The 21,548-nt window shown below is 44.3% G+C and overlaps 1 protein-coding gene across 2 annotated transcripts in view; it reads right to left on the bottom strand.

Annotated features, from left to right (window-relative positions):
- The window catches only part of CACNA1E (calcium voltage-gated channel subunit alpha1 E), a 444,647-nt gene that overhangs the window by 44,603 nt on the left and 378,496 nt on the right, over window positions 1-21,548 (bottom strand). For both annotated transcript variants that reach the window (XM_083445434.1, XM_083445435.1), the window contains 10 exons: window positions 13,907-14,003; window positions 12,734-12,894; window positions 10,007-10,144; window positions 8,753-8,954; window positions 8,063-8,227; window positions 5,597-5,707; window positions 3,991-4,074; window positions 3,582-3,707; window positions 2,503-2,568; window positions 995-1,086 (listed from right to left, as the gene is read on the bottom strand). In XM_083445434.1, coding sequence (XP_083301560.1) covers window positions 995-1,086; window positions 2,503-2,568; window positions 3,582-3,707; window positions 3,991-4,074; window positions 5,597-5,707; window positions 8,063-8,227; window positions 8,753-8,954; window positions 10,007-10,144; window positions 12,734-12,894; window positions 13,907-14,003 — 1,242 coding nt within the window. The remainder of the gene's footprint in view (window positions 1-994; window positions 1,087-2,502; window positions 2,569-3,581; window positions 3,708-3,990; window positions 4,075-5,596; window positions 5,708-8,062; window positions 8,228-8,752; window positions 8,955-10,006; window positions 10,145-12,733; window positions 12,895-13,906; window positions 14,004-21,548) is intronic.

Below are 21,548 nucleotides of genomic sequence, written 5' to 3'. Positions count from 1 at the left end.
AGTGAAGCTGATGAGTTATTTGGAAGTCTTTTATGCTGACCAGGGACCCCCAAGTGTGTGCTCATCAATTATCAGGATGCCTTCCAAAGCTGGTGCAAATGCCATTTCAAAATAGCCAACGTAAAACTGAGCATTGGATGTCATTATGTCATTATTAACTTATTGATTTGATTACATTCCATTAGATAGAAGAGAGGGAGGACACTTAACATAATGGATAATTAGATCCAATGTGCATGGGATGCTAATTATATGTAGTTGTGGTCATTCTAGCAGGATAGCTGTGTCTCCAACTTTGGCAATGAATGGTTTTACCATGTATTGGCATTAAGATTAAAAAAAAGGTAAAGGACCCCTGGACAGTTAAGTCCAGTCAAAGGTGACTATGGGGTTGTGGTGCTCATCTCACTTTCAGGCCGAGGGAGCCAGTATTTGTCCACAGACAGCTTTCTAGGTCATGTGTCCAGCAAGACTAAACCACTTCTGGCGCAAAGGAACACCATGACGGAAGCCAGAGCACATGGAAACACCGTTTACCTTCCCACCGCAGTGATACCTATTTATCTACTTGCACTGGCGTGCTTTCGAACTGTTAGGTTGGCAGGAGCTGGAGCAGAGCCATGGGCGCTCACTCCACCATGGAGATCCGAGCTGCCAACCTTCTGATTTGCAAGCTAAAGAGGCTCAGTGGTTTAGACCACAGCACCACCCGCGTTACCTGGAGTCAAAAGTTAGGAAGTGACTACAGCTGCAAACTCATTAGGAGATCCAAATTCTTGTAAATCCTGCCTGTTAGTTCAGCTAGAACAAACAACACACATTGTCCACAAAGCCCTTTGGGGTCCTTTCTAGGTAAGCTGCCCAAAGGGGAACTTTACTGATCCCCTCCTTCAGCTTCCAAAAACTTTTTGAAATCAGACTGGTAAAGGCAATGTCACATTTTAACCTAAAACATTGGAATTAATCCTTGTATGAGTGTTAAAAGTCTGTTTACCTGAAAAGAAGCATCAGTGAGCCCAGAAAGCTGCGGAAATTGTTGTGACGATTAATGTGGCTTTCTTCATCTAGTTTGATATTCCCAAAAACCTGAAGGCACAGAGAAATGAAAAACCAGTGGAGAAGATTTGACAACGACAAATACAGCAATCTCCCAGTTGGCTTAATACGAAGTGTACAAAGTCCTGACTTTATTTTATTTCCTCCAAAGTCCCATGGCACTAGGGCAAGGGAGATAAGTATAGATGGAGGAAGAGAGGTTAGTGTCTTTTTGCAACCAGAGACATGAAAGGCACAGTGAAAATGCCGTCACTGCTAACGGTGTATTCACTTATGCTACTTTTGTCTCTGGTTAACAGGTTTTTGTAGGGTGCCAGAAACCTGCGAAGTCTCTTTGACCTGCAGCAATCGTGGAGCAATGGAAATATGCATTAATTCCATGGAAAGGAAATCCTCTCGCAAACTGTTTGCCACTCAAAGGTCTGCCTCAAGGGAGGGTTTGCTCCAGATCATGCTAATTGGCAAGCAGTCCTTCACATGAAGAGTAAATTCTATACTCCTTTTTTGTTTTTAAAGGGCAATCTTTCATTTAGTCTGCATGGCTGAATACCAGGTTGAACAACTCAGCATCAGACAACAAATGAAACTGCTCTGCAGGTATAATAATAATAATAATAATAATAATAATAACAACAACAATAATAACAACAACAACAACAATAATAATAATAATAATATTTATACCCCGCCCTTCTTCCTAGGTTTCCCCAGCCACTCTGGGTAGCTCCCAACAGAATATTAAAAACACAATAAAACATCAGACATTAAAAACTTCCCTAAACAGGGCTGCCTTCAGATGTCTTCTAAAAGTCAGGGAACCAGGCAGAGGGCCTTCTCGGTAGTGGCGCCCGCCCTGTGGAACGCCTTCCCATCAGATGTCAAGGAAATAAGCAACTACCTGACTTTTAGGCAGCCCTGTTTAGAGAAGATTTTAATGTTTGATGTTTTATTGTGCTTTTAATATTCTGTTGGGAGCCGCCCAGAGTGGCTGGGGAAACCCAGCCAGATGGGCGGGGTATAAATAATAATAATAATAATAATAATAATAATAATAATAATAATAATAATAATAATTATTATTATTATTACAGTGGTACCTCGGGTTACAAACACCTCAGGTTACAAACACTTCAGATTACAGACTCTGCTAACCCAAAAGTAGTACCTCAGGTTAAGAACTTTACCTCAGGACGAGAACAGAAATCGTGCGCCGGCAGCGGGAGGCCCCATTACCTAAAGTGGTACCTCAGGTTAAGAACGGACCTCTGGAATGAATTAAGTACATAACCTGAGGTACCACTGTATCATCATCATCAATTGAGCACCTAATGGTAACTATTATTGTTATTATTCGTTATCAATATGTTCTGTCCTCAAACCTCTTAAACAGCCTCTAGCTCCTTTACCTGCCAGACACAGTCTTAGGTCTTTCAGGTGGTGCCTTACCTGCATCCCAATGATGGCGTAAATGAAGAAGAGCATTGCAATCAGGAGACAGACGTAGGGGAGGGCCTGAAAGATGCAGACAATGAAAGGGTTTGTTGTATTCAATGCACAGCATTTATTTAAAATGCCTTGTATTTTTGCCATGACATTGAGGTGCCCAAGTTGTTTAACACTGGCATTAAAAAAAAAAATCATTCAAACAATAACCCCAACAAACAAACATTTTGTTTTCCCTTTGAAATCTGGTGAGTTAGCTCACTTTCTGAGTTACTTAGAGCTACAGCAAGATGGTGGCTTTTATTGTTATTATTATTTATTGCATTTATATCTCACCTTTCCTCCAAAGAACTCAAGGTGGCATATACAGTCGTACCTTGGTTTTTGAACAGCTTAGTTCTCAAATGCAAATCTGGAAGCGAGTGTTTCAGTTTGCAAACTATTTTTGGAAGCTGAACGTCTGAATGGGCTTCTGCGGCTTCTGACTGGCTACAGGAGCTTCCTGCAGCCAATCAGAAGCCATGCTTAGGTTTGATGAGGCCCTAAGCTACTGAAGGTAATGAGGCCCTTTATATGTCCAGCTGTTTTTTGTGTTGAATATATGTTATATGGCAATTTACGGACCTAATAGGTTTCTAAAGCCATTTGCACATGCAGAATGTAGGCACCCCATATATAGAAATGAGTAAACCAGTGATATTTTAGGGAGCAGGCAAGACCCATTACTTACATCATAGGAGCCTACACAACACAAAACACTGTTGCTGTATGTAGGTTTTATTTTATTTGTTTTTATCTTATATTTTGGAAATGTACATCCAGGTGTTTTTTTCTTTAAATTTTTTTGGGGCCCCCAAGAGAGTGGGGCCCTAAGCTATAGCTTGTTTAGCTTATACATAAATCCGGCACTGCATAGGAACAGCTCCTCTCCTCCCAAAATATGCATTTAGCGGATGACGGATTCTCTGGTTTGCAGCATGGACCACCTTTTGCGCAGAAGGTGCCCTGAGAAGGTGTATGTCAAGTCTGAGTTTTTAATTCGCAAATCTTGGGAAGGAGACGAGCGGTCAGCCATTTTTTACCTTGAAGGACTGCACGAAAGTCCACAGCAGAATGCGGATGGTGTAGCCTTGGCGAAGCAATTTGATGAGACGGGCAGCCCGGAACAACTTCAGAAAGCTCATGTTGAAGCTGCTGGTATTGACCAGCTTTCAAATAGACACAGAGAGAAAGAGAGATGGAGAGAGATCAAACAGTTTAAACAAAAGCAAGCCAAAAAGCAAACACACCTATCTCTATGCCCTGAATTCCAATAATAATAATAATAAATAATAATAATAATAATACATTATTATTTATACCCCGCCAATCTGGCTGGGTTTCCTCAGCCACTCTGGGCGGCTTCCAACAAAAGATTAAAAATACATTAAAACATCAGTCATTAAAAACTTCCCCTCAAAGGAGGAGCAATAGAAAGGAGGAGAAATTCACCTTGCTGTCCGTCAAGATAATTTCTGTAATGCTGCCAATCACGGTGATGAAATCAAAGATGTTCCAGGTGTCGCGGAAATAATTCTGAGGGAAGATCGGGGGGAGGGGGAAGAATAAACCATGGTGTGAACATCCAAGCAACAGCAAATATAGGGTGGGTAAGTCCTTTAAAGGGACGCGGGTGGCACCCTGGGTTAAACCACAGAGCCTAGGACTTGCTGATCAGAAGGTCGGCGGTTTGAATCCCTGTGACAGGGTGAGCTCCCGTTGCTCAGTCCCTGCTCCTGCCAACCTAGCAGTTTGAAAGCATGTCAAAGTGCGAGTAGATAAATAGGTACTGCTCTGGCGGGAAGGTAAACAGCGTTTCCGTGCGTTGCACTGGTTCGCCAGAAGCGGCTTAGTCCTGCTGGCCACATGACCCGGAAGCTGTATGCTGGCTCCCTCGGCCAATAAAGTGAGATGAGTGCCGCAATCCCAGAGTCGTCTGTGACTGGACCTAATGATCAGGGGTCCCTTTACCTTTTTAAGTCCTTTAAAAGAGGCCCCGTGGATACAGAGGACAAATGTTCCACGGGCCTCTTTTAAAAGACTCACCCTGTACGAAGAGAAGCTGAAACCAATCCCATGAACAAGGGACAGCGTACATTCGTATGAGGTATATTCACTATAACTGGTTTATATTTATCGATGGAATTCACATTCTTGGCAGGTTTGCTCTCATTCTAGTTGGTGGCTGCCTTCAAGGAACAGGCACCTCTTGTTTTATCTTGTGGACCCACATCGAAGAGGGGCATAGCACAACATTCACCCCAAACCTAAGGGTCAGAATGGATATGCCACCCTTTTTTGCCAAGGCAACATAAGGAATTTTTTAAAAAAATTGGGGGGGGGGGATTATTAGGATTTATAAAGACAAATGCAAAGCTTAATATTAAATCTCTTTTTTTTGGAGGGTGTCCAAAACTAAAACATTGATCTACCTACACTAAGAACATAGGAAAAAAAGAGAGAGAAATAAAGAAGAAGAAATAGAGAAGAGATTAAAGGAATCTCTTAAAACAGGCTTCCTCAACCTCGGCTCTCCAGATGTTTTGAGACTACAATTCCCATCATCCCTGACCACTGGTCCTGCTAGCTAGGGATCATGGGAGTTGTAGGCTAAAAAATCTGGAGGGCTGAGGTTGAGGAAGCCTGTCTTAAAACAAAGCTGGGGCTTTTATTGAGGTCCTACAGATCCCAGTTCAACACTGTCAGACCACATACATTCTCATTAACAGATTCCAGTAACTAAACACATGTCAAATATATTGTACAATGGATTGTAAACATAACTTGCTCTTCAGGGGCCTCATGAAATATATCCCTCCAGAATCTGGCATCGAGTTTGTAGGATACCCAGGGAGCAAACAAGAGCTCTGTCAAACATCTGTCACAGCTTTCCTTCAAATTTATGGGAACTTGGGCATGTTGGAGAAATGATACTTAACTAACTCGATAAAAACTATTTATATGATCCAGCAGTACAGGGAATTTTTATTTGATGCAAATGAGTCTGCCCATCACCAAAAAGCTAATCGCCCCACCCCCTACAAACTCTGTAACTCACCAGAAAGCCAAAAGCTATAATTTTCAGGACACATTCCAATGAGAAAACCATGGTAAAAGCAATGTTCAGGTACTTCAGAGCTAGTTCGTAGGTGTAGGGAGCAGAATAGTACTGGCAAGAGAGAGAGAGAAGGAAAAGAAGAGCCATCATATCCTGGGTGTATTAAAACAATCACCCAAGAGGTTATATTTTCCCATGCGTAATTTGGATGCAAAATTCAGTTAGCAACTAAAGAAAAACAAAACTCCACACATCTTGGAGAAATCAAGTGAAACATCCGCACATAAAGTTCTCTAATTTGGAATAACAATGCCCAGCTTCTACATAACTGGTTTGTTTGAACATCTTGTTGAGACATTGAGTATGAGCAGTTTTTGGAGTGAACCATCAGCAGGTTGGCAACAAGCCAAGTTAAACAGATTACATGAGAAGTCTGCTTGGAGACAAGGAAGCCTAGCAACAGTTGGTGATTGGCCAAGTTCTTCCTTATAAGTAGTAGGACACTGCAGTTTTGTTGTTGGAGTGCTGAGTTTGGATAAGAGTTTGAATCTCACCTGTGTATATAGTAACTTGTACAAAGCTGTGCTTTACTCTGCTGTATATAATAAAGCTAACTAAAAATCAAGTTACTCATCAGCAAGTTCTGTTCCTGTTCGTCGTCCTGGAATTCACTGATTTGGCAGCTGGTAGCAAGAGTTATGGGACGCGGGGGGCGCAGTGGGTTAAACCACAGAGACTAGGACTTGCCGATCAGAAGGTCAACGGTTCAAATCCCCGTGATGGGGTGAGCTCCCGTTGCTCGGTCCCTGCTCCTGCCAACCTAGCAGTTCGAAAGCACGTCAAAGTGCAAGTAGATAAATAGGTACCGCTCTGGCAGGAAGGTAAACGGTGTTTCCGTGCACTGCTCTAGTTTGCCAGAAGCAGCTTAGTCATGCTGGCCACATGACCTGGAAGGTGTACACCGGCTCCCTCGGCCAATAAAGCGAGATGAGTGCCGCAACCCCAGAGTCAGTCACGACTGGACCTAATGGTCAGGGGTCCCTTTACCTTTAGCAAGAGTTATGGTTGAGATCCATCAACACATCTTTACCCAGTTTAGCATTCTCTGTGGCTTTTTATTCACTGTGAAGCTGCTTGGGACATCCATTCTGATTACAAAATGTGGCAAGTGATAAAGGCCCATGGAATTAATTGCCGCAGGGTGCCAGTAGCACAGAAGGCAGGCAATTGCTACACAGCCTATGAGAATATAACTGATGGGTTGTGCGTGTGCGCTTGCACATATATATATATATATATATATATAGGCATATGAGGGGAAGTTATGAAAACACTTGAAAGCACAATTGAAATACACATCAAGTGTGGTCTTATGATGTTATTGCTAAACAGATTGGCGAACAGCGAAAGCTGTAGGTGGACGCTTCACACGTTGCATGGCAGCAAGCTCAGGTTCAACAAAACTGCACATTTGACAGGGACGTATAAGAAGTGATGGCTTCCTGTATATATGTGCATAGGATTCGTGCTTGAGAATAAGCGCTGGTCACATTTACATGCTAAATAATTAAGTTAACGTATGTATGCTTAAATGACTTGAGAAGTCCATCCAAAATACAGTCGTACCTTGGAAGTCGAACAGAATCCGTTCCAGAAGGCCGTTTGACTTCCAAAACGTTCAGAAACCAAAGCACAGCTTCTGATTGGCTGTAGGAAGCTCCTGCAGCCAATCAGAAACCCATGTTGGACGTTCAGGTTCCAAAAGAACGTTCGAAAACCGAACACTCACTTCTGGGTTTCGGTCATTCAGGAGCCAATTTGTTTGGAAGGCAAGGCGTTTGAGATCCAAGGTATGACTGTATAGGATAAAAGTGATCCTTAGTTGCATCCCCAAATGTGGAAAAACCATTGCTTGGAGGTAGAGCATATGCTTCTTTTTCATTTAATGCATTTTTAACCCACTCTTCAGCCAGCAAAGGCTCCCAGAGTAACTTACATAAGATCAATAAGAAGACAATTCTTGATATTAAAATTGCACGCAGAAGGTCCATCTTCCATCCCTGGCACTCCCAGGGAGCAGGGCTGGGAAAGAACCTTTGCCCAAGACCACAGAGAGATGCGAACAATCAAATTAATCCAGGGGTGGGGAACCTCTGACTCTCAAGGTGTTACTAGACTCCCATTACCATCATCCCCAAGCTCTACGTCTAATGGTCAGGACTGATGGGAGATGTAGTCTACTAACATCTGGAGGGCATAAGGTTCCCCATCTGTGTGAAATGCTGCTCAGGTGCTTCCCATCATTCACAATTCTTAATTGCTTTGTTTTATAGCCAAGGAGCTGAATCAGGCGGGAAGAGAAGGCATCTCCCAGGGGGCAACCATGCTCAAAAGTGAACTTTCTGGTTGTGCCAGATCTCTGTAGTTGCCAGGAAGCCGGTCAATGTTGCCCCAGGTTCTCCTCACCTTCATCATTAGAACCACAGTGTTCAGTGCTATCATCGCCATAATGGTGTACTCAAACGATGGGGAGACCACAAAGTGCCAGACCCGGTACTGAAAGGTGTGCCGGTTTTGCGGCATGTAGCGGGTGAGGGGTTTGGCACTGATGGCAAAGTCAATGCATGCTCTCTGGAAGAAGAAGAAGAAGAAGATAAAGACTGTCAGTTGGCATCCAAATTATTACTCCCATTTCTAATTATTGTATTGTTGGGAACTCACAAAAGTACCCCCTTCCCAACTTATACAGTCATATCTCATGTTACATTAGCTTCATGATACGTTTTTTCAGGTTGCGTCCTGTAGCAACCCGGAAGTACCTGAAAGGGTTACTTCCAGGTTTCGCTGCTTGCGCATGCGCAGACGCGCAAAATGAAGTCACGTGCATGCACAGAAGCAGCGAATCGCAACCTGCATGTGTGCAGACGCGCCGCTGCGGGTTGCGTTCTATTCATGTTGCGAATGGGCCTCCAGAATGGATCCCATTTGCAACCAGAGGTACCACTGTAATCATGAGATGCCTCTAGCCAGCACTGGAATAGTGTGAATCCAGATGTTCAAAATGCTTTGGAAGTATCTGCCAAGCTTCCCAAGCAATAAATAACAATGCCACCCCTCTCTCACCACAGGCCTGCCCCATTTGCGCTTCAGCATTACCTCGTTCTTCTCGAGGCTGCACTCCTCCATCATTTTGTCTCCTTGCTCCTGGAAAGTGATGATGATGAGAGCCACAAAGATGTTAACAAAGAAAAAAGGGAAGACCACAAAATACACCACATAGAAAATGGACATCTCCATGCGGTTGCTTCGGCTGGGGCCGCGGTCCTCCTCAGTCACATCCACCGAATGCTGCAGAACCCTGGGAACACAAAGAGAGAGAGAGAGAGAAAGAAAGAAAGAAAGAAAGAAAGAAAGAAAGAAAGAAAGAAAGAAAGGTCACATAGAATCATAAAGCCAGAAAGGAACACACAGGACATCTATTCCAACTCCCTGCAATACAGGAACGTTTTGTTCAACATGGGACTTGAACCCATGACCTGAGATTTAGAGCATCACCCTCTACTGATTGAGCTATCGCCTACCATTTGCTGATGGCTCAACCATCCTAACAGCATTCCTAGAACACTGCACAAAAATAACGTGCGGCCCAGTTTAATAGCCTATCTACACATCTATTTATTTTTGAAAAACATTTACTGTATTTTTCGCCCCATAGGGCGCACCGGCCCATAGGGCGCACCTAGTTTTTTGGGGGGGAAATAAAGGGGGAAAATTATTTTTCCCCCAGGCACGGGGCTGGGGCGTGGGAAGCCCAAGCTTCCCCCGACCCCAGCCCCCAGAACAGGGAAGTCGCGCAGCTCTCCCACAGCTTGCAGAGAGCTGCGCGAAGCCCAAAGCCTGCAGGCAGCTCTCCATAAGCCGTGGGAGAGCTGCGTGAAGCTCGAAGCCTGGGGTGCGCTGAGCTCAGCATGCCCCAGGCTTCAGGATGCAGGCAGCTCTCCGCAAGCCGAGGGAGAGCTGCGCGACTTCGCGCTGGGCTCCCACAGCTTGCGGATAGCTTCCTGAAGCCTGGAGAGCGAGAGGGGTTGGTGTGCACCGACCCCTCTCACTCTCCAGGCTTCAGCGAAAGCCTGCATTCACCCCATAGGACGCACACACATTTCCCCATCATTTTTGGAGGGGAAAAAGTGCGTCCTATAGGGCGAAAAATACGGTATATGCCACCGTGTAAAAAAACACCATTGTGGTTTACAACAACAATTATAGTTCATAAAAACACATCAAGAATTTTTAATTTTGACACTGAAACATAAATGTGCCAGGCGTTCCATTATGTTTTGGACTAGTTAAGGCTAAGCTCAAACGCTTCCGCTACTAACCTCGCTGGAAAGGGCAAAAGGAAATACTCACTGCGGCCACCCCTCTCCGGTGGAGACAGTGAAGAGGGTAAGCAGAGCCCACATGATATTGTCGTAGTGGAATTCATGGCGCTTCCATTTTCGGCATTTCACTTCCATTGTGTTTTTCTCGTGGTCCACATAGTGGCCTCTGTAAGATGGAGAGAGATGGTGATTAGCCTTTCGCTGCCACACTGTCAGGGTGAAAGAGGTCTAAGCCGATACTGTAAACAACCCTGTGATCCTTCAAGGAAGTGTGGTACATACATTTCATAAATAATAATAATGACAGTAATAATATGGGGCCATTTGATTCTTTCCTTTTCTTTCCTTGAAAGGGAGGTCTTAAGTCCAAGTAAGTGTGCAAAACAGGACCCCAGGGGAGCAGAAAAGACCATTTATGTATGGGACCACAGCTGCTTGGATGCTATTGGCCCAGAGATGGAAAGAAGATAAAGTCCCGACCAGAGAAGAATGGCAGATCAAGTTGATGGATTATGCCGAATTGGCAAAAAAGAATCAGAAATCAGGAAGACCAATAAGGAATGGGGAAAAATATAATTTATCTTAAAAACCATTGTAAACAGTTAAAACTGTAAGCAGGATTGGAATAACACTTGTAGTTTAATGGTGAATTTTGGACATAATGGAGATGTAAAAATATTGGCTTATTATAAAAGATGCAGGAGGAAATGATTAACAATAGGACCCACAAAGGAGAGGAAGAGAAAGAAGAAGAAGAAGAGGAGGAGGAGGAGGAGGAGTTTGGATTTGATATCCCGCCTTTTACTCCCCTTCAGGAGTCTCAAAGCGGCTAACATTCTCCTTTCCCTTCCTCCTCCACAACAAACACTCTGCGAGGTGAGTGAGGCTGAGAGACTTCAAAGAAGTGTAACTAGCCTAAGGTCACCCAGCAGCTGCATGTGGAGGAGCGGGGAATCAAACCCGGTTCACCAGATTACGAGTCTACCGCTCTTATCCACTACACCACACTGGCTCTCCTGGAAGTCCAGGAGATTCCTTGGAATCTTGTTTCTATGTTATATATTGGATATGTGATTGTAAAACTTTAATTTGAAAACCAAATAAACCTTTTTTAAAAAAAATATGAAATAAAATAAAGGGAGTGAGAAAGGGGAGAAGCAGGAAGAAGACAACCAAAGGCGGGGCAATGCTGTATCTATAGTGCACAACCCACGTTTATGTGTTGGTGGCGGCAGCCTTTGTTAAAACTGGTCCTGCCCAAAGCAGGCAGGGGGGTGGATGACTCCTAGAGTAATCAGGTGTGAAACACAGCACACAGGGAGAGGAGGCTCTGAAATCCTCCCCCTGGTTGCAAATCACCTCCCCACAGTCTCTCTCTGAATGTCACTCTCACACTGCCCAGTCAGAAGGGTGCTGAGTTGGGGGCAGAAGTGCCGGTGGTAGTGAGGAGAGGATTACAGGGTGGCAGGCAGCCGATTCCAGGATGGTTCATCTTCCCTCCCCTGTGAGCATCTTTCACTCCAAAAACAGACCGTCCAGCACCCTCTGGAACTGAGACAGGCCCAGATAGTCTGAGTCTTGCAGTGGGGTTTATATCCAGGTGTGGTTTAGAGCAGGGAGATTACAGGTAAGACCTGGGTGTCCGTCCTTGCTCCACCACAGTAGGATTAGTGCAACCTGAAGGAAGATAAAACCGACAGATGAAGATCAAGCCTCCTGCTCTAAAGAAAAATGAGGATAAGAATCCATGCTTCTCCTAGGAGTTTTGGACCTTGGGTCATAGCATCATAGAACCATAGATCTGAAAGGGATGAACTGGACGAGGACCTGGAGAAGGCCCTCGGGTTTAAATGTCCATGGGGTTAAAGGGTAAAAGAGTATTGGGAAATGATCTATAATGAATTGGGGAAAAAATGTTTAAAATTACTTCCCCCAAAAAACCAGATTCCTTTTTGTTGGTAATAATTCAAGATGAAATCCCCAGGTGTCAGAAAAGGTTATTTGTGTATGTAGCAACTTTGGCCTGTGTTTTTTTTTAGCCCCCAAATGGAAAATGAGTGAGGTCCCAACCAAAGAAGAATGGCAACTTAAGTTGACAGAATACGCACAACTTGCAGACTTGGCAAATAGAATAAGAGAACAAGAAGACCATACATTTAGAGAAGATTGGATAACGTTTATTGAATATATGGAAAATAATTGTGTACAGCTGAAAATGCTGGCAGTGTTAAGAAAAATTAAACCGTGCAAATAAGTTTTGATGGATGCAGTAATGGACTACTGAATGGTATAGTTTTTGTAAAATATGCAGGGATTTAAGATATGTAAAATGAACCATGGAAAGAGAAGGGAAGTCACTGGTATCTTAAGAATGTAAAATGAATATCTGAAATTGTAAAACAGTAATATCTATCTATCATCTATCTATCTATCTATCATCTATCTATCTATCATCTATCTATCTATCATCTATCTATATCATCTATCATCTATCTATCTATCTATCTATCTATCATCTATCATCTATCTCCATGGAGTGGATGGGGGCAAAGTCTGCCGGCTCGGTGTGATCTATCTCGGGGGCGTACCAGCACCACAACCTGCCTTCCATTGGTCAAAGGGTCCACCCAGGTCGGGGGAAGCCCCTTACCTCTAGTGTACCCACCGGATCCTGGGCTGATGGTGGTGCCATCCTGCAAAGGCACCCAACCAGAGGTAAGTGTCATTGTGCCACGATGCAAGGCTAGATACTTACATGCAGTCTTTCTCTGTATCTTTTGAACTGTCCGTACAATAGAAGAATTTGCCCTTGAAGAGCTGGACGGCGATGACGGCAAAGATGAACATGAAGAGCTTGTAGACAATGAGGATGTTGAAGACGTTCTTCAGCGAAGTTACGACGCAGTCAAAGACGGCCTGAGGGGGGAGGCAAACCCAAAGGGTGCGATTCATCATAGGGAAAAGCAACCATGGACACAAATGGCCTCCTTTGTCAAAGCATTTTCTTCACCCGCATCAAGGCAAGCAGCACATACAGAAAGTGCAAATCAAGGAAGAACAGGCCTAACCAGCGTCTCTGGCAGTGCAGAGGGTGACAGAGGCTCTTGTAAGAGCTATATCAAAAAGAGAGATTTGAGCAAGTAAAGCTTCTCTCATCGCTGCAAAACAAAGGACGTATCTTTTCACCGCAGGTGTTAAACAGTCACTGCAAGGCCATCTAGGGAACTGTAGTTTTGCAAGTGGGGTAGGGGTCTGTCATACCCGATGGCAGTTGCCAGGATTCCTTGGGAAGCAGCCATGGCAGCTAAAATGATATGTACACCAACTAACTTGGTAATCCAGATTTGGTTGAATTGTACCTGCAAAATCTTCCTATTCTAATGCAACCGTTAGTGGGATAAGATCCCTGTTCTCCATTGCTCTTTGTTATGCTAGCAAAACAAGTGTTCTCTAATAATAATAATAATAATAATAATAATTTATTATTTATACCCCTCCCATCTGGCTGAGTTTCCCCAGCCACTCTAGGGAATCAAATGTTAAAAACAGTACAGCATTAAATATTAAAAACTTCCCTAAACAGGGCTGTCTTCAGATTAGATAAATATAGGATAGCTGCTTATTTCCTTCACATCTGGTGGGAGGGTGTTCCACAGGGCGGGTGCCACTACCGAGAAGGCCCTCTGTGTGGTTCCCTGTAACCTCACTTCTCGCAATGAGGGAACTGCCAGAAGGCCCTCGGCGCTGGATCTCAGTGTCCGGGCTGAACGATGGGGGTGGAGACACTCCTTCAGGTAGGTATACTCTTAACGAAAAAGGCAGCTGACAACGGCAGCGACTGCCCGACATTGCTCGGGGGGGGGGGGGGGATCTGCCCTGAACAAAGGTGACTCATCTGAGGGAATATCACAAGTCAAAGCAAGAATACCTTGAGTTTGGGCAACCGCTTGATGGTCTTCAAAGGCCTCAAGACTCGCAGAACACGCAGAGACTTAATAGTTTTTATGTCCCGACCTTTGTTCGTCCTGTACAGTTGAGAGGAGAACAAAACCACCCAAAACAAAAGGAAGAGAACAATATGAACCCTTCAAACACAGACTGAACTCAATGCGATGCCGCCGCAAATTATTACTTTCTGACATGTGCACAGGTTGAAGAAACTGGATCAAACTTCTGGGTGGGGTTAGAAAACACATTTATAATATTGCACTACTCCATGGTTTTTAACACAGAGGACACATTCCATGCAGACTTTCCTGTTGAGGAAGCGCTGTGCGTTGTAAGAGATTCTGGAGGGCGCACAACTCATGCAATGCGCGGCACATGCGAGCATTGTTGGGATTCACCCCGCCGCTTAGGACATTTCCAGCAATTTTGCTGCTGCCAGTTTGGAAATGGGGACTGGTGAACAGGCTGTCATACTGGGAAGCTTGCCTGCTCCCAGCGATGCTCTCGTTGCAGGATCACAGGGGTTTGCAGAATGCTGCGTGAAAACCACGGGGCCGTGTTTGAATCACGATACAGTAGGAACAGATTTTAAAATCGAAATGATGGAAACCGTGGTCACGAGCTTCGGGCAGCCTGAAACCATTAAAAAGCAAACAAACCGGCAACAACTTTCACTGACTGCCTATTATTGTGAGAAAAGAGTGAGAAAACAAGGTTAAAACAGATGACCTGCACTCCTGCTGAGTTAGGCCATCTGCCGCAAAGGCATCATGCCACCATGCTCTAGTGTCCTGAGCTCACATGCCAGGTACGTTTGAGCAATTCTCTTGCTCTCTCTTTTAATCAAAGCAAGAAAAAATGCCTCTTTCCCAGCATGCTTTAAAAAACAGTTCTATCGGTGTAATAATCTATAATTATAACCAGTGCTTTTTTTTCCGGGTGGGACGCATGGCCCTAAACATTTTGTGAATCTAACAGGAGAGGAAACTAAAAATATTTTTTGAAAAAATTCTTCTCTAGCACGGTGAATTGTCAGTTGCTACCTCTGATGGCAGCCTCATTTCCTTTCCCGGTGTTTCCTGAGCCTCAGACGGAAGCGAGTGTTTAATGTGTGAAGCAGTGTGGGACGTGGATGTGTGGTGTTTTTACTGATGAAAGTTGGGAGGATGTTAGTGCACACAACCTTATGCCAATGTGGAAGTCACTTGAGCTGTGTAATTGAGGTAATGCATGTTCTTTGTACCTTTGTCCATTTGCTGTATTTATTTTCCCCGATTTGAACTATAAAATGGTGGTTTTCTCGAGTCTAAATGAGAGTATCCCTAAACATTTTTTTTAGAAAAAAAGCACTGATTATAACACATTAATAGTCACCTCTTTCTTATATATAGTGGCATGCAAGGATAAGCATGTGATTAGGATGTAGAGTCTTCCACGCATGCTAGAATGATGAAATGGAACACATTTCCAACCCAATCCACTCATGCGGTGGGGAGGGGAGAAGGACTTAAAGTTCATGGAAGGAAAGTTTCCTGCCCGTCTCTCCCTTGGCAGCTCCCCAAAAGCCTTTCTGGAGCATGTGAGAGGACTGTTGGGGAAGTAGGGCATTATCCACAATTGGGCTTGGATCACAAGATCACTGTTAGCTTAAGGCAGGCATGGCCAAACTCGGCCTGCCAGATTTTTTGGGGACTACAATTCCCATCATCCCTGACCACTGGTCCTGTTAGCTAGGGATGATGGGAGTTGTAGTCCTGAAATATCTGGAGGGCCAAATTTGGCCATGCCTGGTTTAAGGGGAAATTTCCTGTCCTCTCCGCCTCACAGCAGCCAAATTTCCACCAGAAAGGCAAAGCACCTTTACCATGATCTAGCAAAGGCGATACAGTGGCACCTTGAGTTACAAACGCCTCAGGTTACAAACGCTTCAGGTTACAAACTCCGCTAACCTGGAAGAGTTACCTCGAGTTGAGAACTTTGCCCCAGGATGAGAACAGAAATCGTGTGCTAGCAGCAGCAAGAGGCCCCATTAGCAAAAGCACGCCTCTAGTTAAGAACAGTTTCAGGTTAAGAACAGACCTCTGGAACAAATTAAGTTGGTAACTAGAGGTACCACTGTACTTGCAAGGGGACAGGTATCCATTTCTAGATGACGCAGTTCTCATGCCAGCGGGTGATGTGTGCATCCCTCAGAAATGTTTGCACATCAATAATGCCAGACCCACGCCCCACCCTTCCCCATTATCTGAACAGCTGATCAGTGCTGTTTCTTATCTGACTGGAGGGAGCCTTGCTAGGTATTTAAAAGGTTTGGGACATGAGCCCACAGCCCCATTCCAGACAACAAATTTGGGGTCAACATTCTGTACCAGGCTTAAAAGTCAAATAATGTGGCAGCGGCAGTGGGGACAATCCACAAATCAAGTACAGATTTTGAAGAATGCAGTTAAGCAGCTTCGTTTCAGACTTCAATTAAAAGCCGAGTATTTAGTATACTTGAAGCTGCATGCAGGCTTCTGGGCGATCAAATTGTTCATCAGCTCTGAGAAAGACAGAGATCTAGTAGTTAAGTCCCACTGAGCTCATCAGGCCTCACTTTAAAGGAAACAGGCGCAAAACTGGCCTGCATGGATGCCGCGAATGGAGAAGCAAGGCAGGACTAGAAAAACTAGTCATGTAAGCAGAGACAAGACCGTGGGCTTCAAAATCCTCAGTTCAAATCTCGCCGCATTCGCAAAATTGTCAGCAAATCACTGTACTGCCTACTGTAATAACAGACGGGGGAGATGGGAAGGAGAGATGATTCTGTCCTCTTTGAGCAAGCTGCATTCCTGAAACTGACACCTGCACCAGGCGGCAGAAGTCTATGAAACAAGGCCTGCTCATTCAAAAGAAAGAGAAAATTTCCCAGGCGATATAATCGGACTTTTGGTGTGGAAATATGAAAGCTTTCGAATTACATAGGGCTCTATTGGGCAGGTACCACTATTTCAGGAGCACCTGCAGAATTCTATGAAACTTGAAAACTTGCATAATTCCAGCACTAATAGCCCAGGGAAAGATAGCACCTTGCTTACTTGGGACTCAGCTACACAGCTGCAAATAAAACGTTTTAAATGTGTTGTAAAGTGCAATATATTAATGTGACACTAGATGGCAACAATGAGCGATGCAAAACTCAATGTATTTTTCAAAACCTTTTTAAAAAAGCACTTTCACAACCTTTTTTATATGTGGGTAGATTCCACCTTGGTGTTTTTCAACATACTCACAACCAACTGTGTTGACCAAAATCTAAATATATTGTAATAAATGCCTTCTCCAAACTCACTCAGCTGAATTTATCTCCCAATTCAATTTTGAGGCTGAAGCAGTTTTCTTATTTTATTAAGAGTGTATTATTTCTGCAACAGTTGGTACAAATACCATTGTTCTTCTCTCTGTTTGAGTTCAGGGAGGTGTAGATTGCACCTGGTTTAAAGTCAAGCTTGTTGTGATATGAGACGTGTCGCCAAGAAGGCAGATTTGACAATACTATGGATCAAACATCTAAACTCTTCGTCTTATATCACCTCACTGTGATGAAGCAAATCACGGGATGTGACTCGTTTACAAAAAACACAAACATGTCCACAGGCAGGGGAACCAAATCATCACAGTAAACACATCACACACTTGATGAAAAACAAGGACTTAGCGGAGGTGAAATAGGGCACACAAACAGATCGAACTAGATTTGTTTGGTTAAGTTGGCAACGCTGCCCAGTTTCCTCCCACCCCATAAAGTCTGTAAAGAGGGGAGGAGGGAAGAAAAGATATCAGGTGCCATCCTGGTTCACCAGTCTCCAGTGGAGGCAGGAATAGAATAGAATAGAATTTATTATTTATACCCCGCCCATCTGGCTGGGTTTCCCCAGCCACTCTGGGAGGCTTCCAACAGAGTATTAAAATACAGTGGTCTGTTAAACATTAAAAGCTTCCCTAAACAGGGCTGCCTTCAGATGTCTTCTAAAAGTCTGGTAGTTGTTCTTCTCTTTGACATCGGGTGGGAGGGCGTTCCACAGGGTGGGCGCCACTACCAAGAAGGCCCTCTGCCTGGTTCCCTGTAACTTGGCTTCTCGCAGTGAGGGAACCGCCAGAAGGCCCTCGGCGCTGGACCTCAGTGTCTAGGCAGAACGATGAACCCTGGCCCTTTCTGGCAGAGCCCATCCATATGCATGGATGTTCATGCCAACCACCAAAGACACCATCCACAGTCTCAATCCAAAGGAGAAGCAGCAGCAGCAGTCAGTCTTCCCCAGCTCAACTTACCCTTGCTCTTCATGGCTTCAACTACCGTATTTTTTGCCATATAGAACGCACTTTTCCCCCTCCAAAAATAAAGGGGAAATGTATGTGCATCCTATGGAGCGAATGCAGGCTCCCTGGCTTCAGCGATAGCAACGCGAAGCCTCCAAAGCGCAGAGGGAACGCTCCCTCCGCACTCCGGAGGCTTTGCGTTGCTTTTGCTGAAGCCTGGAGAGCGAGAGGGGTCGGTGCGCACCGATCCCTCTTGCTCTCCAGGCTTCAGGGATAGCCGCCTGAAGCCTCTGGAGTGCAAAGGTAGCTCCCACTGCACTCCAGAGGCTTCGGGTTCCTTTTCCTGAAGCTGGGAGAGCAAGACTCTCCTGGCTTCAGCAAAGAGGGAGAGCTGCGCAGCGTCCTTTCAGCAAAGCGGGAGGAGAAATGGAAGGGGGTCTGTTTCTCCTGCCACTTCGCTGAAGGGGCGCTGAGCAGAGAGAGGGAGGTTTCTTTTTCTTGTTCTCCCCCTCTAAAACAAGGTGCATCCTATGGTCGGGTGCGTCCTATAGAGCGAAAAATATGGTAACATTGTGCACACAAGCTTTGTGAGAGCTGCCCGATCCAGCGCCAGTCAGAAGCAAAGGAGAAGGGGGCCCACCTAAGCCCGTTCCCTTCCCCATTTTTCTGTTGGTTTGGGGGGGGGGATTATAAAAGGAATAGAATTCCTGGATGCCAAGGTCCAAGTTTGGGGCAAGTATACTTTGGTGAGAGAACCCCAGCAGAGATTGAAAATCACAGAATAGGCAGCAAAGTAAAGCATGGAAATACAGGCTGCAAAAATGTTAAGATATGCCCTTCCAAATGTGTTAGAATAATAGAATCTTGGACTGGAAGGGACCCTGAGGGTCATCTAGTCCAACCCCCTGCAATGCAGGAATCTCAGCGAAAGCATCCAGGACAGATGGCCATCCAAGCTCTGCTTAAAAACCTCCAAGGAAGGAGAGTCCACGCCTCTCGTGGGAGTCTGTTCTACTGCTAAACAGCTCTTACTGTCAGAAAGTTTTTACGAATGTTTTGTCATTTCACGTAACTTGAAGCCATGGGTTCGAGTCCTACCCTCCAGAGCAAGAGAAAACAAGCATGCTCCCTCCTCCATACATGACAGCCCTTTAGGTATTTGAAGATGGCGATCACATCTCCTTTCAGTCTCCTCTTTTCCAGGCTAAACATACCCAGCTCCTTCAAGAGCTCATAAGGCTTAATTTCCAGACCCTTGATCATCTTGGCCACCATCCTCTGCACACATTCCTGGTTGTCAACATCTTTCTTAAATTGTGGTGCCCACAACTGGACACAGTATTCCAGGTGTGGTCTGACCAAGGCAAAATAGAGTGGTACTATTACTTCCCTTGATCTAGACACTATACTTCTGTTGAGGTAACCTAGAATAGCATTAGCTTTTTTTTTGCTGCTGCTGCTGCATCACGCTGTTGACTCATGTTAAGCTTGTGGTCCACCAAGACCACTAGATCCTTTTCACATGCACTGCTAATAAGCCAGGTGTTCCCCATCCTATATTTGTGCATCTGGATCTTCCTGACTAAGGGCAGAACCTTACATTTGTCCCTACTGAAATTCATTTTGTTAGCCTGGGCCCAGTTCTCCAATATGCTACGGTCATTCTGAATTCTGATTTGGTGTCATCTGCAAATTTGATGAGCATCCCCTCAATTCCGTCATCCAAGTAATTTATAAAGACATTCCAAACTTGTCCCCTTTAAGAGTTCCTTCCAAAGTTTCCCTCTTCCCCTAGCATAGGAAAAGACCACATGTTTGGTAAGTTTATAAAATGGTTTACTTACAAATTCTCCAAAGGTCAGATTCATGCGCCTTTCCATACATCAGTCAAAAAACGTGCACAGGCAGTAAAATGTAGCTTAGTGGTAAAAGTTCCTAAACTTTTGGTATAGGAACCTGAGAAAGGCTGGTGAAAGCCATGCTGCTGAGCTGGAGCAACCAAATCAGACCTTCTCACATGCTGAATTCTCAGGAAGACTGGGATGGGGGCGGGGTGGGGGGAGGACAAAGGCTTGATTACCTGTTTCCTCCCATGGTAAAGGGGAAGTGACATAGCTAAGCCTGGCAGAACAGTTTACTTTATGGTGTTAACTCCTTCATGCATTGATGCAATAACCAATTAACAATGTTGGTTATATGAGGCTGGTAAGCTCATTTTTTCTCACCTCCCAGCAAGCATGCACAGCTGTAGTTCCCTCACCCTCAGCAGGAACGAGGGAGAGGGATTAGGGTTGAGTCAGAGGAAGAGCACAATAACATGCCCAGATGCACAGAAAAAGAAAATATCCAGGAGAGGCAACTCCTATGCAAACCAGAGCATAATGTTGACAAATTAAAATTTAGAGAGAGAAAGAGAGAGAGAGAATTATGCAAGAGAACTGAGCTTTGTATTTTGAACTAGTTCCGAGCTAATAAAACAAAGCATGTGAGGTCTGTGAAAGAACCAAGCCCTCTATCAAGTATCCTTGAAAAGTTGCAGAAGTCCCCGACCTCAACACAAGACATGTGTATGGACAAGAAGATTAATACTCGTATACAAAAAACAAAACAAAAAACCCTTATAAAGTAGGGTTGCAAGCTTTAATTTGTTTAATTGGGAGATTCATTACCTAAACCTTCAGTAGTTAATTGCTGGGTGACATATTTGATCTGTTCAAGGTTATGGCCATCCAGCTCCCATTTAGACCGGGAGAAGTTTCTTTCGAATACTAAAATTTTAGATTTTTCATAATTAATGGATAAACCATTTTTTATCGGTGGTTGCAAGAACCAATGATCCCTGTCTTTAAGTCTGAACAAAATGTTTGTTTAACCTGGAGGTAGGCTGTCTGAATTGTGCATTGCTTTGTAACGATTTGTTGGGTCTCTGGACCGTAATAAAGATTGATTGATATTTAATCAGTAAGTTTTTATAGCCGAGGATGTGAGTTAAAGGAACTTTTGAGGCTTTCTTAGTTCTGAGTTGTTAATATAATAAGGCTGAAAAGTATTTTTAAAATTTTCTTTTCTTATTATTGCATTTATATCCTACCCTTCTTCCATTATGGAACCCCAGGTGGTGTATTTGCAATTCCTAAGCAGTGACCATCTGGGCACTTATCAGAGACCTGTCTGGCTCCAGCAAGATAGTAGCCTCATGCCTTCAGATCATTCTCTGGTAGAAGATTCATTCTATCAATAACTGGGATCCAAAAAACTACTTTAGGTGGATGCAATAGCTTGGGGCTATCCAGTAAGATACATGCTTTTTAATCTAACATAAC

Source organism: Podarcis tiliguerta (assembly GCF_965153285.1).
Source record: "Podarcis tiliguerta genome assembly, chromosome: 6".
Classification (NCBI taxonomy): domain Eukaryota; kingdom Metazoa; phylum Chordata; class Lepidosauria; order Squamata; family Lacertidae; genus Podarcis; species Podarcis tiliguerta.
Note: the sequence above shows the minus strand (reverse complement) of the source record. Positions and strands in the feature narration are given on the sequence as shown.